Source organism: Sphaeramia orbicularis, chromosome 12, assembly GCF_902148855.1.
Source record: "Sphaeramia orbicularis chromosome 12, fSphaOr1.1, whole genome shotgun sequence".
In the NCBI taxonomy this organism is placed as follows: domain Eukaryota; kingdom Metazoa; phylum Chordata; class Actinopteri; order Kurtiformes; family Apogonidae; genus Sphaeramia; species Sphaeramia orbicularis.
The window spans coordinates 9,109,560-9,123,483 of record NC_043968.1 but is presented as its reverse complement, the minus strand read 5'-3'; the positions used below and the strand labels follow the sequence as shown (position 1 = coordinate 9,123,483).

At 35.4% G+C, this 13,924-nt stretch overlaps 1 protein-coding gene across 2 annotated transcripts in view; it reads right to left on the bottom strand.

Moving 5' to 3' along the window:
• Positions 1-359: 359 nt before the first annotated feature.
• The window catches only part of LOC115429385 (guanine nucleotide-binding protein subunit alpha-14-like), a 29,938-nt gene continuing 16,373 nt past the window's right edge, over positions 360-13,924 (bottom strand). Inside the window, exons 2-7 of one of the 2 annotated variants that reach the window (XM_030148760.1) lie at positions 9,995-10,179; positions 8,370-8,524; positions 4,816-4,944; positions 2,732-2,873; positions 2,488-2,641; positions 360-1,052 (exon numbers count right to left, since the gene is read on the bottom strand). In XM_030148760.1, coding sequence (XP_030004620.1) covers positions 862-1,052; positions 2,488-2,641; positions 2,732-2,873; positions 4,816-4,944; positions 8,370-8,524; positions 9,995-10,179 — 956 coding nt within the window. In that variant the 3' untranslated portion in view covers positions 360-861. The remainder of the gene's footprint in view (positions 1,053-2,487; positions 2,642-2,731; positions 2,874-4,815; positions 4,945-8,369; positions 8,525-9,994; positions 10,180-13,924) is intronic. The other variant, XM_030148761.1, reaches the window with a different exon arrangement.

Here is a 13,924-nt window from a genome sequence, read left to right as displayed (position 1 = left end):
CATTTCAGAACGCAATGGTTTGTACACATAAAAAAAAAAAAAAACCCCACAAACTAGAAGCACTCGGAGAGTGCAGACCTCCGCCAAGGCTGATCAGTGGCCCCCCCCATGGGCCCCCCCACGCCAAGGAGGTTATGTTTTTGCCAGGGTTTGTTTGTCTGTCTGTTTGTTTGTTTGTCTGTCTGTTAGTGTGCAACATAACTCAAAAAGTTATGGACAGATTTTGATGAAATTTTCAGGGTTTGTTGGAAATGGGCCCCCCCGTGGGCCCCCCCACCCCCGATCACCCCCAAAATTTAATCATTTCTTCCTTATCCAATTTCCAACAACCCTGAAAATTTCATCAAAATCTGTCCATAACTTTTTGAGTTATGTTGCACACTAACGGACAGACAAACAGACAAACAGACAAACAAACAAACAAACAAACCCTGGCAAAAACATAACCTCCTTGGCGGAGGTAACAAAACAAAAACAAATTCCCCGTAAGTATAAATTACAATCTAAGGCACTGGCGCTCCTGGCAGGCTTTTCTTTCACTTCCTCCTCAGACCTGTCAGGCAGGGTAGGCTGCATTCTTACTAAATAAGACTTCCAAACCAGTTTGATACCAGCACAAAAAGTGATTACAAACAGAAACAAAGTTCGCTATGACAATCAATTAAAACTGCACTCACTAATAAAGAAAACGGATGTGTAATGTTGCAGGAAAGTGGCACATGTTACATGGAACAGTTCGTAGAAAAATAAACCTCACATGACACTGATGACGTCGCTTTGATGCTTTTTAAAACAGCACGTACACATACAAGGTCCATTCAAGTGTAGCTGTCTGTCAGGAATCGCTGTGTTCAAATCTTCTTATTCCAGGTTGAACTTCTCCAGGTTGTCTCTAAACAGTGTGTCTCTGACGGACTTGAAGACAAATCGGATGTTCTCTGTGTCCGTGGCACAGGTGAAGTGTGGGTACAGGGGTTTGTGGCGTCCAATGTGCTGCTCCTTGTACATTTTTAGGATGAACTGTTTGGCAGGTTCAGCTACACCTTTAGGTCCTGTGAAAGTGAAAAGAGTCTAAATGGCAGCAAAAAATGTGTCACTGTTCATGATTAGGGGTGTAAGAAAATATCGGTTCTGCAATATATCATGATATTTCATTTCACAATACTGTATCGACATTAAAAAGTACTGAATCAATATTTTTAGGTATTTATTCAAATGCAGATATCGTGGGGGTTCATTTTTGGTTTTCTTTTGTGTTTCTATTTTATTTATTGTTATTTAACACTTTTATTAAATAATGTTAGTTCCTTTGTTGGGATTGAACTAAAATACTGTTCTGATGTTAGTTCCGAACTAATAGAATATGAACATTTGAACAGGATCTGAAACTGTAATGTCTGTAAAACAGAATTTAATTTTTAACACAGGGACATTTTGTGATATAGCATCAAATCCTGTTCTGATCAAATAAAAATGTGTTAAGTATTTGTGCAGATTTCTGGTGTAATTCAATTCTTCAAGGAAATAATCATTTGAAAAAATGAAACAAACAAAAAAAATTGTCTTTTTTACAGTATCATGATATATCATGATATATCGTATCATGATCCTTGTATTGTGATTCATATCATATCGTCAGATTCTTGCCAAAACACAGCCCTATACATGAACGGGTGCTTCTGTGAAACTGGTCCTAAAAACAGGACATGGGGCTAAAAATTCAAACCAGATGTAGACTAATGTTATGAAGCAAGTTTGGAAGCACTTTGGGTCTGTTTTAATAATAAATACTTATTAAGATAAAAGAGAAACTATTTTTCAGATAAAACACATTTTTGTATTATTTTACATATTTAATACAAAAATCCACAGCTAACACAGTCAAAAGGACATGAAAATTACGCACTACTATTTTTTTTAAAATATTTTTTTATTCTCTCTCAGGTACATTTAGGGAATTGAACTAATTATGCGAGGCAGAGTGTTTCACAAAAATGACTGCTGTTGCAAAATCATTTGCAATTTATATGCGTTTGACTGGGCAGGTTCTGCATGTAACGCAAGTGGACACGATGGGTTACATACAAAACCTGGAATGAAAAAAACCCACGTCTGGATTAGAAAAACCACTAGGATCGTCAAATTTAACACAGTGTCTTTATTTATAGTCTATATAAAGCCATTTACAACCATGTGATCCAGGTAAAATGCACTGACACCTAGGTAACTTTTCATGTCCCAATTTTGGTCCTATTTTTACCCCCAATATTTGATTAAAAATTCATTAATTTTGGGATGGATCAGAGCAAGAGTATAATTTTTTTTTGCATTTATCTGAGGTCATCATTAGATCCATCCTGGGGGGAATATGTCGAAATTTGTCATTTACTATTGGGTTTAAAAAGCTGGTAAAGTGTCAGGAACCAAAGTGTACCCAGTTTCATAGAAGCACCCAGATGTATATATATAAAAAAAGACAGCCATTACCGGTGTAAGCTTCGAAGTATGTTGCCAAATGGGATTTTGTGATCTTCTCTTCTAACAAGTCGGTTTTATTCAGAAAGAGGATGGTGGAGGATTCCTGGAACCACTGGTAGGACAGGATAGTCTTGAACAAGGCAAGGCTTTCACTTAACCGATTCTGTAGAAAACAGATAATAATGTGAGCCAATGAAAACCTGTCATCTGATTACACAACACAGAAATGACAACATCTGTTTATGATCTGAACATCTGAACTTACAATGTTCTCATTCTCATAGAGGACCTGATCGTATTCACTAAGGGCCGCCAGGAATATGATGGACGTGACATTCTCAAAACAGTGGATCCATTTCTTCCTTTCTGAACGCTGGCCGCCCACATCCACCATCCTAGACACATATGAGGGAAGAAGAAGAAACCTTAGTAATATACAACAACATTATCGAAACAGAGAGAGCAGTGCATAGGTTTAGGGTCAAAAAACAGAGTGGAATAACAGAAAAAGACAAAGAGAGGAACTGAAGTTTGACAGGTTTTTACCAATAAACTAGAAAAGCACTCAGAGCGCAGACCTACACCAAGGCAGATCACCCCCCCCACCCCCACCCCCCCATCACCACTAAAATTTACTCATTTGTTCCTTGTGCCAGTATCAACATTTCCTGAAAATGTCATGAAAATCCATCTATAACTTTTTGAGTTATCTTGCTAACAAACAAACAAACAAACAAACCCTGACAAAAACATAACCTCCTTGGCGGAGGTAATAAGGCGCTCAGAATGTACATCTGTAAGAGGTTTAGGATGTTGAACATGAACTGTGAACTGGAACACGCTGATCAACAACAAGGATTTGAATTTGGGCCCAGTAGTTTTGGCTTTGAGGCTCTTTTTTTTCTAAATCAGTGCAGCTACTTTTTGGCATGTGAACTCCAAAAAGCAGTTACAATGTAAAAACACAGTAAAAACACAGTAAAAATAAATAAATAAATAAACTAGAAGCACTCGGAGAGCGCAGACCTCCGCCAAGGCTGATCAGTGGCCCCCCCCGTGGGCCCCCCCACCCCTGATCACCACCAAAATTTAATCATTTCTTCCTTATCCCATTTCCAACAAACCCTGAAAATTTCATCAAAATCTGTCCATAACTTTTTGAGTTATGTTGCACACTAACGGACAGACAAACAAACAGACAGACAGACAAACAAACCCTGGCAAAAACATAACCTCCTTGGCAGAGGTAATAAATAAATAAATAAATAAATAAATAAATAAATAAATAAATAAATAAATAAGTAAAATAAACTAGAAAAACACTCAGAGGGCACAGACCTCCGCCAAGGCATATCTGCCCCCCCCCCCCCCCCCCCCCCCATCACCACCAAAATTTAATCATTTGTTCCTTGTGCCAGTATCAACATTACCTGAAATTTTCATAAAAATCCGTCCATAACTTTTTGAGTTATCTTGCTAACAAACAAACAAACAAACAAACAAACAAACCCTGGCAAAAACATAACCTCCTTGGCGGAGGTAAAAATGAAGGAAAATCACAACAACGCTGCAAACAACAGTAAAAACAACAACAACAAAAAACGACAAGGAAAACATGGCAAAAAAAAAATAAAAAATTCCAATATTCTATCAGCACATTTCCTATTTAGCAAATGGTTGAATTTTTAGGAATATTTAAAATAAATCATATGTACAGAATGCTCACCACAGACATGTCAGGGGTTAAAGGGTTAAACAGTTCTCCTGTTGTTTTGCATACAATCCCCAAACCTGATCGATATTTGCCCTCAGAGGTTTTTCGGTCACAGGTAGTACTTCAAATCGCAAAAATCTATTATGTATATATTATGGTTTTAGATTAAACGCGGGCAAACATCAAGAGCCAATCAGCACTTAGAATGCACACAAGACGACCAATCAGATTGTACTTCTTTATCATGTCATCAGTGCTAAAGAACAGATGGGAGAAAAGAAGAAAAAACACACAATATACTGTATGAGATGATGAGAAAAGGTAATTCAACAAAACATTTATTAAGAAAAAAAAGTCTCATCAGGAACAACAGGACAAAATCCAGCCAAGTTTGATATTTTTTTTAAAGTTTCTTGTTAGCTAGTTCTTGCTAACCATGCTAGCCGCCTAATGCTAGCACGCTATCAGCTTTAGCATGTTTTTTTTTTTTCAACTATTTTCATTTGTAATAACTACTAGAGTTATTACTTTATTATTATTTATTTATTACCATGTTATTATCAAGCTATACTGTAACATGCTACCTATTTTTACATGCACGGTTATAAAGTAGAACATCTTACCTAAAGATGACTTTGGAGAGGTCAAAGGGGTACTCGATGATGCCTGTGGTGGGTACCCGGACCCTCAAGATGTCCTGCAGGGTGGGGATGTAAAACGCAGCTGTGATTCTGTCCAAGTCGCTGAGGTAACTGAAAAGTTGGCAAAAATGCATCCGATTTATTATATTTTCATGCAGCACAACAAAATAAAGGTATGTATAGATTTAGTTCATCATGTGTGAAATCAGATGTGTCTCGTTTAACCCTTGAGTGGTGTTCAGATTTTTGTTATTTAGATTTAGATTTAGGTAAGTTTATTTCAGACACAGACATAATACAAAACATATGGAACAAAAATAAAAATAATAATAATAATAATAGTAAACAATACACAAATAAAAAATCAAACAATAGAAAAATAATAATAATAATGATAAACAATACACAAAAAATCAAATAATAGAAAAAAAAGAACAACTGTTGTGCCTGAAAGGGAGTAGGAAGAAGCCGCTGCTTATCCAGTCTTACCCCCTAATTCCAGTCCTCAGACTGTTAGTGCTGAATCACTTGATATACAACATAAGATTGTGATTATCTATAAACACACCCCTACCAACCTGTACCCCCATACAGTCACATACACTTCTACATACACACATACAGTCACATACACTTCCACATACACACATACAGTCACATACACACATGCATACACACCAGTTTATTGTCTACCACTGTACAGACACGTCTGCACTCCCATGTTTATATACTCATATATATTCAGTCAGTGTTTGTAGGTGTGGTGGAGCATTTGTGGGTTTTGAATTTAACATAATCAAACAATTTTCTGTTAAAATACTCAACAGATGGTTTATTTCATCCCAATTACATGCAAAAATCATGTCCTAAAATGTCCAAATAATTCATATTTATAAGAGAGATCATGACCATGACACAGGTTAAGTAGGATCAGTAACGCTGCGTTCGAGGCCGTTTTTTTGAGCCCGTAAGTCACAACTTCAAACCACAACTACCGACTTTGTAACATTCCAAGCAAATCACACCAAACTGCCTGAGCGCAAGGAATTGTGGGAGTTAGATGTAAACAAACCAGCATGGTGGACTGTGTGTTATGGTCATTTACAATCATTTCTAACCCAAAGGTGATTGTTTTTTGCTTATTTGAGGGAAACAGAGGAGGAAAAACGGCATATAAGGCAAGAGAAGCTGTTCTACCTTTTATGTTATTTGTATATTTGGATTCGTATTTGGTCTTAATTTATTCTTGCACTCATTGAACTGAAAACTAGCTAACACTAGAGCAGCTGCTGATAATGCAGAACATTTGCAGGTAAATAATGTTAGAGCAATACCTTGTTTAAGCCTTTCATGTATACTGGTCACTCCAGTGGACAGCTATTCTACAGCTGATCTCTTATATATTCATGGATTTTTTTGTTTGTTTCTTTGTTTTTGCATATATCTTTATTAAAGTTTTGAGACACTACATATCTTTTCTGACATGAATTGGTAACATTGTGTAGATCTCCCCTGAGCATACTCTCACCCCTAGAACTACAAGCCCCCCCCAGTTTTCACACAATTTATCTGTAAATACATGTTTCTTCGTTTCAAAAATTAAATGCAAGGTGTCCAGCTGAATGCACATTTTTGCAACTTCATGTAAAATAGGTTCATAAGATCATTTTTATTATTAGTAGTAGTAGTAGTATGTCTTTTTTTAACTTTATTTTTTGTTTTTTTATCTAGTTTTTGTTTATTTATTTATTTATTTATTTTTCATAAGAAAATTTTCAATTGCATTGTTTTTTTCATGCCTAAAGAAGAATAAAAACACAAAGGAAAAAATTCTTGACTAAGGTTCTCATAATTCGTGCATGAAAGCGTTAATAAATAATCTGCATAAACACCACACCCATGGGGGACGTCATTGCTACGTGACGTCAGAACTCGGAACTGGGAGAACATCGATCCAGTACGAGTTCACGGGAGGGAAGTCACAGGTTTGACTGATATTCCAGTGCATTTTCACCGGTAGAAGGTTGGAAAACCACGAGTTACAGGTGGACTGGAACACAGCATAACAGTCAAGTATGTCACAATCATATTCAATCTTAAGTGGGTCAGACCAGTAAAATACTATCGTAATAACCTATAAATACTGACAACTGCACATTTTTCTCTTTGTTCTAGAGTAAAACAGTTAAATTACATGAAAATCTTTACGTTTACAAACTATCCTTTCGCAAAAAAGGTGAATAACCTGAACAAATATGAACAACCTGAAATGTCATAAGAGAGTTAAGTACAATTTTAACAGTTTTCTTCCTGTTAGTAAATGTTTTGTGTCTTTGTTGATCTGATGTGATCCGTAAGTTGTAATAGAATAGAACAGAATGCCCTTTGTTGTCATTGTACGAGTTCACGGGTGGGAAGTCACAGGTTTGACTGACATTCCAGTGCCTTTTCACTGGTAGAAGGCTGGAAAAACACCAGTTATGGGTGAACTGGAACGCAGCATAAGTGTCCTTCTTGATGATGTAATTTCCTGTCGCATGATCTTATTTTGGAATATTAACAAAATGGCCTCTAAAGGTGGTTCATATGCATTAACAAAATGGCCTCTAATCTTAACTAAAGAATAAAGTTTACTTGGCTGTCAACATTCCCCAAATAAATAGTGAAATTTAAATAATTATTTTAAAACTGTCTTCCATTCCTGTGACATGAATGCAGTGTCAGATTATGCCAATCTATATTTTGCCACATTTTAATAAAAATTTTGCACTTTTTAATAAAGGTAAATTATTTGGTGCAAGATTTTTATGGATACACCAATTAGACATTTTCATGCAAAAATGTTAAACATACACCCAAAATAGATTAAATCTTTATATTTTCCATTCAAGACTACTTTTAAAAGATGTCTTTGACCATTCTGTAAAGTTATTTTAAACTTTTAAGTCCTTCAAATTAGAGCTGAAACGATTAATCGACTCAAAGTGATAAAAAAAAAAAAAAAAAAAATCATTCAACCACAATTCTCCTGAATCAAAGCTTTGTTTCCTTCATTTCTCTGCTGTTAAACATTGGTTCCACTGTTTTGTTTCACACGGACGCTTATTGTGACGCACAAAGAAGCTTCAGTTCAGGAAAACTGCAATAGAATATTTCCCTTCAATCAATTTGAGTTGATTAATTGAATCGTGAATTTTTGCATTCACTTCAAGCACCTAATCGATTAATCGGTTGCAGCTCTACTTCAAATGTATTTAAACTGCTGGGATAAAGAAAAATGGGCGTCACATCACTGACCCATATATGTTTAATATTTTCCTTTTGCCTTTGTTGGATCACATTTATGAATTAAAGCCTACTCATTTTTAGTTAGTTTTTTTTTTAAATAAATGTAATGTAATGTAATATAATCAAGAAATGAGAGGGAATAATGAATTTTTTTTTAAAAATTACTCATCATTTGTCTTTTAATAAGAAATGAAAACGGGTCCCACAGACCCAAACACCATACAAGGGTTCATATATTTAGGTCTTACTATTTCGCAGAGTCTGACAACTGGAATTCCCTCCTGCGGTCATAGCAGCTTTGAACCCCGTGGTCATTCCACACTTTTCTAATGGCGTCCACCTGCCAGGCGTCCAAAGTGGACACCTGGTCTGCGTCCACTTGGCTCAGCCTCCGCGCATGTTCCTGATACAAACAAAATATCCACAGGGGATTATACCAAACACAAACTTTTCATCTTTGACTGACCTATATACAGGGTGTCCCATAAGTCTCCATACATAGGAGACATAATACATATGGTTCTAACATGTATTTCTTTATATTTCTTCTTTATAGTTCTTCAGCAGTGGAGGACACGCATTGAAATGTGTTCCCGACAAAATGGCAGTCATATAGAGCATATTATAGAAACAAAAATGGTTTATGTCAAGAAACGTTTATTTTTCCTATGTATGGAGACTTATGGGACACCCTGTAGAGACCTTCAAACTGACAGGAACACGACTTCCTCTAGATCAGGGGTGTCAAACTCATTATAGTTCAGTTCCACATTCAGCTAAATTTGATCTGAGGTGGACTGAACCAGTAAAATAATAACATAATAATATATAAATAATGTCAACTCCAAACTTTTCTCTATGTTTTAAAGCGAAAAAAGTAAATTTACAATTTGAGAAGGTTTACATCAGTGTTTTTCAACCTTGGGGTCGGGACCCCACATGGGGTCGCCTGGAATTTCTAGTAACTGATAAAAATAAAAACTTACAAAAAAAAAAAATGTATGGTGACTTGACAGAGACAATCCCAGTACATAAAAGACAAACCTGGATTTACTGCCTCCGTCCATAATAATATACATTATACAGACTAAATGTCGACTAAAATTAACGTTTATTTGCAACATAGTATAGCAAACTATTACATGATCAAAAACAAATTAATTTGAGCAAAAAAATGTCTCTGTTTTGAATGTCTGGGGTCGCCAGAAATTTGTGATGTTAAAATGGGGTCATGAGCCAAAAAAGGTTGGAACCACTGGTTTACATCAACAAGCTATCCTTTCAAAAGATGTGACAAACGGAAAAAAAAGTGCTATTTTAACAATATTCTGCCTCAGTTTATCATTTCCACATGTACATTCTAACTTACAGATCACAGTGGATCTACAAACACACAAAACATTTAGTAACAGGCAGAATCTTGTTAAAATTGTACTTATTTCTCTTAAGACATTTCAGGTTGTTAATATTTGTTCAGGTTATTCACATTTTTTTGTGAAGTTCTACTTTGTTTTAGTGTAAATACATGAAAACATTTACATTTACAAAGAAAAAATGTGGAGTTGTCATTATTTCTATGTTATTATGATAGTATTTTACTGGTCTGACCCACTTGAGACTGAATTGGTCTGAATGTGGAACCTGAACTAAAAGGATTGTTAATATCTTCAGTGTAATTTTTGCATTTCACAAATTAAGCCCCAGGGCCGGACTGGACCCTTTGGTGGGCCAGATTTGGCCCCCGGACCACATGTTTGACACCCCTGCTCTAGACCTTTTTTTTTTTCTTCTTTTTTTTTGGACTGATAAACCTCCATGTGGTGAATATTTAACCTGTCAGGTTATTCAAAAGCCACGTAACGACAAATCTTACAATGTTGTGGTCGTCGACGTAGACGATCTCCAAGTCCTCCATGGCTTTGATGAGCACCTGGATGGCCGTCATGATGTTCTGAAACACCAGGCGAGTGAAACCTTGCCTGTCAGTGTCATTGTACCCTTTGCCATGGATGATCCTCATCTGTTTGATGAAAGTGCTCTTGCCACTTTCACCGGTCCCTGGGCAAAAGAGATGAATGAGAGCAAAGGATGAAAAATGGAATAGGATCAAAGCAACAGCAGAAATAGGACAACTGTCACATTCCCTTAATAGAAAGACAGAAAAAAAAGTGAAGCATCGATCAGTTGCAGCTATACATGATTTTAACCCCTAAAACCCCAGTATGGCTTTGTGGCACTTCCAAAATGAGTATTTCTCTCTATTTAACGTTTCTTTAGTGATTTATCACCACTTATTATAACATTATCCTCTGTATTTTGTCAATTTTTTTCAGTATAAATCGTGTATTTTCCTGTATTTAATTTACTGATCATGTTGATGTCCATTAAAGTTCAGAGTAAATTCAAAGATTATTTAAAAAAAAAAAAAAAAAGAACAAAAAGTGGCATTTTCAACAAATACATCAATAACTGCACATAAAACAAGTGTGTCCATCCACTGTCATTGATCCAACTCCATGGGTTTGACTGGGGAATCAATGATGTAGAAGATGACAGTGTTTCCATGGTAACTACAGAGCCTCTGAACGTCCAAATGGGTCATATCTGATGACTATGAAAAGATGACAAACTGTATTTTACCCCAATTATTTACATGTATTGATAAGATTAATGGATGAACAGATATTAAACCAGGGGTCTCAAACATGCGGCCCAGGGGTCAAATGCGGCCCGTCAAAGGTTCCAATCCGGCCCCTGGGATGTTTTTGCAAAGTGCAAAAATTCCAGTCTTGAATTGAATTAAGCAAAAAAAAAAAAAAATTGTTTGAATTAAGGAAAAATCTTGAATTAATAAAAAAAAAAAAATCTTCAATTAAATTAAAAAAAATCTTCAATTAAACCCAAAAAAAAATCTCAAATTTAGCAAAAAATCTGGAATTAAGCAAAAAATTTTGAATTTACAACTTCAAATTTTTGTCTTTGTTTGAGAGCAAAAAATAACATTGAATTATGAGTTTGTTTTTCTCATGCCTGTACTTTTTATTGCTTCTGCTGTAATGCTTTTAATGTTTATGTAAAGCACTTTGAATTGTCTTGTACATGAAATGTGCTCTATAAATAAACCTGCCTTGCCTATGAAAATATTTGCATTTACAAACTGTCCTGCACCAATAAAATGTGAATAACCTGAACAAAGATGAACAACCTGAAATGTCTAAAGAGAATTAAGCACAATTTTGACAATTTTCTGCCTGTTACTCAGTGTTTAGTGTCTTTGTAGATCTGATCCATAATGCACATGTAGAAATGATAAGTTGAGGCAGAATATTGTTAAAATTCCACTTATTTTTCTTAAGAAATTTCATTTTTTTCAGGTTATTCACATAAAAGTAAGTATACAAAGTAAAGTATTTTCATAATTTAACCCTTTCATGCACGAATTATGAGAATGTTAATCAAGATTTTTTTCTTTATTCCTTTTTAGGCATTTAAAAACCAATGAGATTAATTTTTTTTTAAATTTTTTTTATGAAGCTATTTTTCATGGAGTTGCAAAAATGTGCGTTTAATTTTTAAAGCAACGAAATGTGTATTTACTGATATACCGTGTGAAAACTATGAAATAAAGACATTAAATGCTGCTAATTTGATGTTTTCTCACATTGTAATATTCACTACAAACAAAAAGTTATGGGTATTTAAAATTTTGGGGGCTATTTTTTTCAGTTGGGATTTTTGCACAACGCTTTTCACTTTTTTGTGTGTGAACTGAATTGAAAGACATTTTTTAATGACCAGACATAGTTTTATTTACAAATGGCAAAAATGACAAAAAAAAAAGACAAAAAAAAAAAGAATTATCCTTAACTTTTTGTGTGTTGTGAACTCCAATACTACTCACTTCATGGAGATAATACGCAAAAAAAAAAAAAAAAACATAAATAAAACTTTTGTTGTTAATTACAGTCTAATAACAATAACAAAGAACTGATTTACACTCAAACATGTTGATTTGGTTTATCAAGAACAGCAAAGTTACAGTAATATTATCAATTGCAGTGTATTGTGTCGGCTGATATTAAACTAAAACAACAAAATCCATGAATATACAAGAGAACAGCTGTAGAATAACTGTCCACTGGAGTGACCACTAAGCATGAAAGGGTTAATGGTGTGGTTTTTTTGCACTAAAACAAAGACAAAAATTTGGAGTTGTCATTATTTATAGGTTATTCTGTTATTATTTGACTGGTCCGGCCCACTGGAGATCAAATCGGGCTGAATGTGGAACCTGAAAGAAAACGAGTTTAGAGCCCTGGTTTAAACGGTTTAGATCAGTAGATGGTTTTGGTCGTCTGTGGCTGTTTGGGTCTGTATGGGTTTAGAAACCATGCAGTACAGAGAACTGCACTGCTAACCCTTAACCCTCAGGTCCAATGTGGTCTCCAGGGTCTGTGAGGTCCACCTCTGCATGAACAGTGAGTGGACCTGCTTTGTTCGGTACCATGCAGTAATGGTACTAATGTAAGGAATGATGTTCAAAGGGATCATGTGGATGTGGACAGGGGTCTGGACCAGCACGCATGAGCGTCTAATGTTCTAAAATACATGTTCCTTTCACCTTATATGTGTGTTTTTCTGGTATTCTTTATGTATATGTCGAGGCCCAAAACGGAATTCCATTCTGGGCCGGCCCGATTCAGAATCGGGCCGGCCCAGAATGGAATTCTATTCTAGGCCGGCCTAGAATGGAATCCTGCTGCTATAATATTATTTTTATACCATGTTTAATGCAAATGATCCATAATTTCATAATTTGTCATAATTTTACATTTTCAGTCTTACATACCTTGAGTAACTATTGTCAATTTCAGTCGATTTCACTGTACCATATATTGGTGGGGAGTACCACTAGGTTCTATTTGTAAATAAAGTGTATTATAGTTTACAATTAAAGTGTTGTTTGTTTCATTTTTTTTCACATATTTGCAAATTCCATGTATTGATTTTTGTAATAATTTAGATCGTTTGCATTAAACATGGTATAAAAATAACATTATAACAGCAGGATTCCATTCTAGGCCGGCCTAGAATAGAATTCCATTCTGGGCCGGCCCGATTCTGAATCGGGCCAGATTCTGTTTTGGGCCTCGACATATATACTTCTTGGATTTTTATTTATTAATTTATTTTTGCCACTTATGGATAACGAACCAAATATGGTAACTTCATTAACCTTGATTTTCAACATGACAATAACAAAAATTCACTAAAGTAATGCAGTCTTGTTCTGTCCTCCAATAACACACTGAGGCCCAGTTTACACAGCAACGCTCTCGGGTGAAAACGACAAATTTTATAACAATTTTATCAGATGTGCCTTCTGTTTAAACGGCAACAGCGTTTTTGGGGGTTGAAAACGCAAAAAGTGAGTGGACCTGCTTTGTTCAGTACCATGAAGTAATGGTACTAATGTAAAGAATGATGTTCAAAGGGATCATGTGGATGTGGACAGGGGTCTGGACCAGCACGCATGGGGGTCTAATGTTCTAAAATGCATGTTCCTTTCACCTTATATGTGTGTTTTTCTGGTATTTTTACATATACTGTTTACATTTATTCATTTATTTGCCACATATGGGCAAGGAACCAAATACAGAAAACTCCATTAATCTTGATTTTCTACATAACAATAAAAAATAGTCTTGTTATGTCCTCTAATAACACACTACGGTTGAAACTTCAAATTTCTGAGTATTTCTATGAGTGTCCTGTAAAGCAGGGGTCTCAAACTCAGATCCTC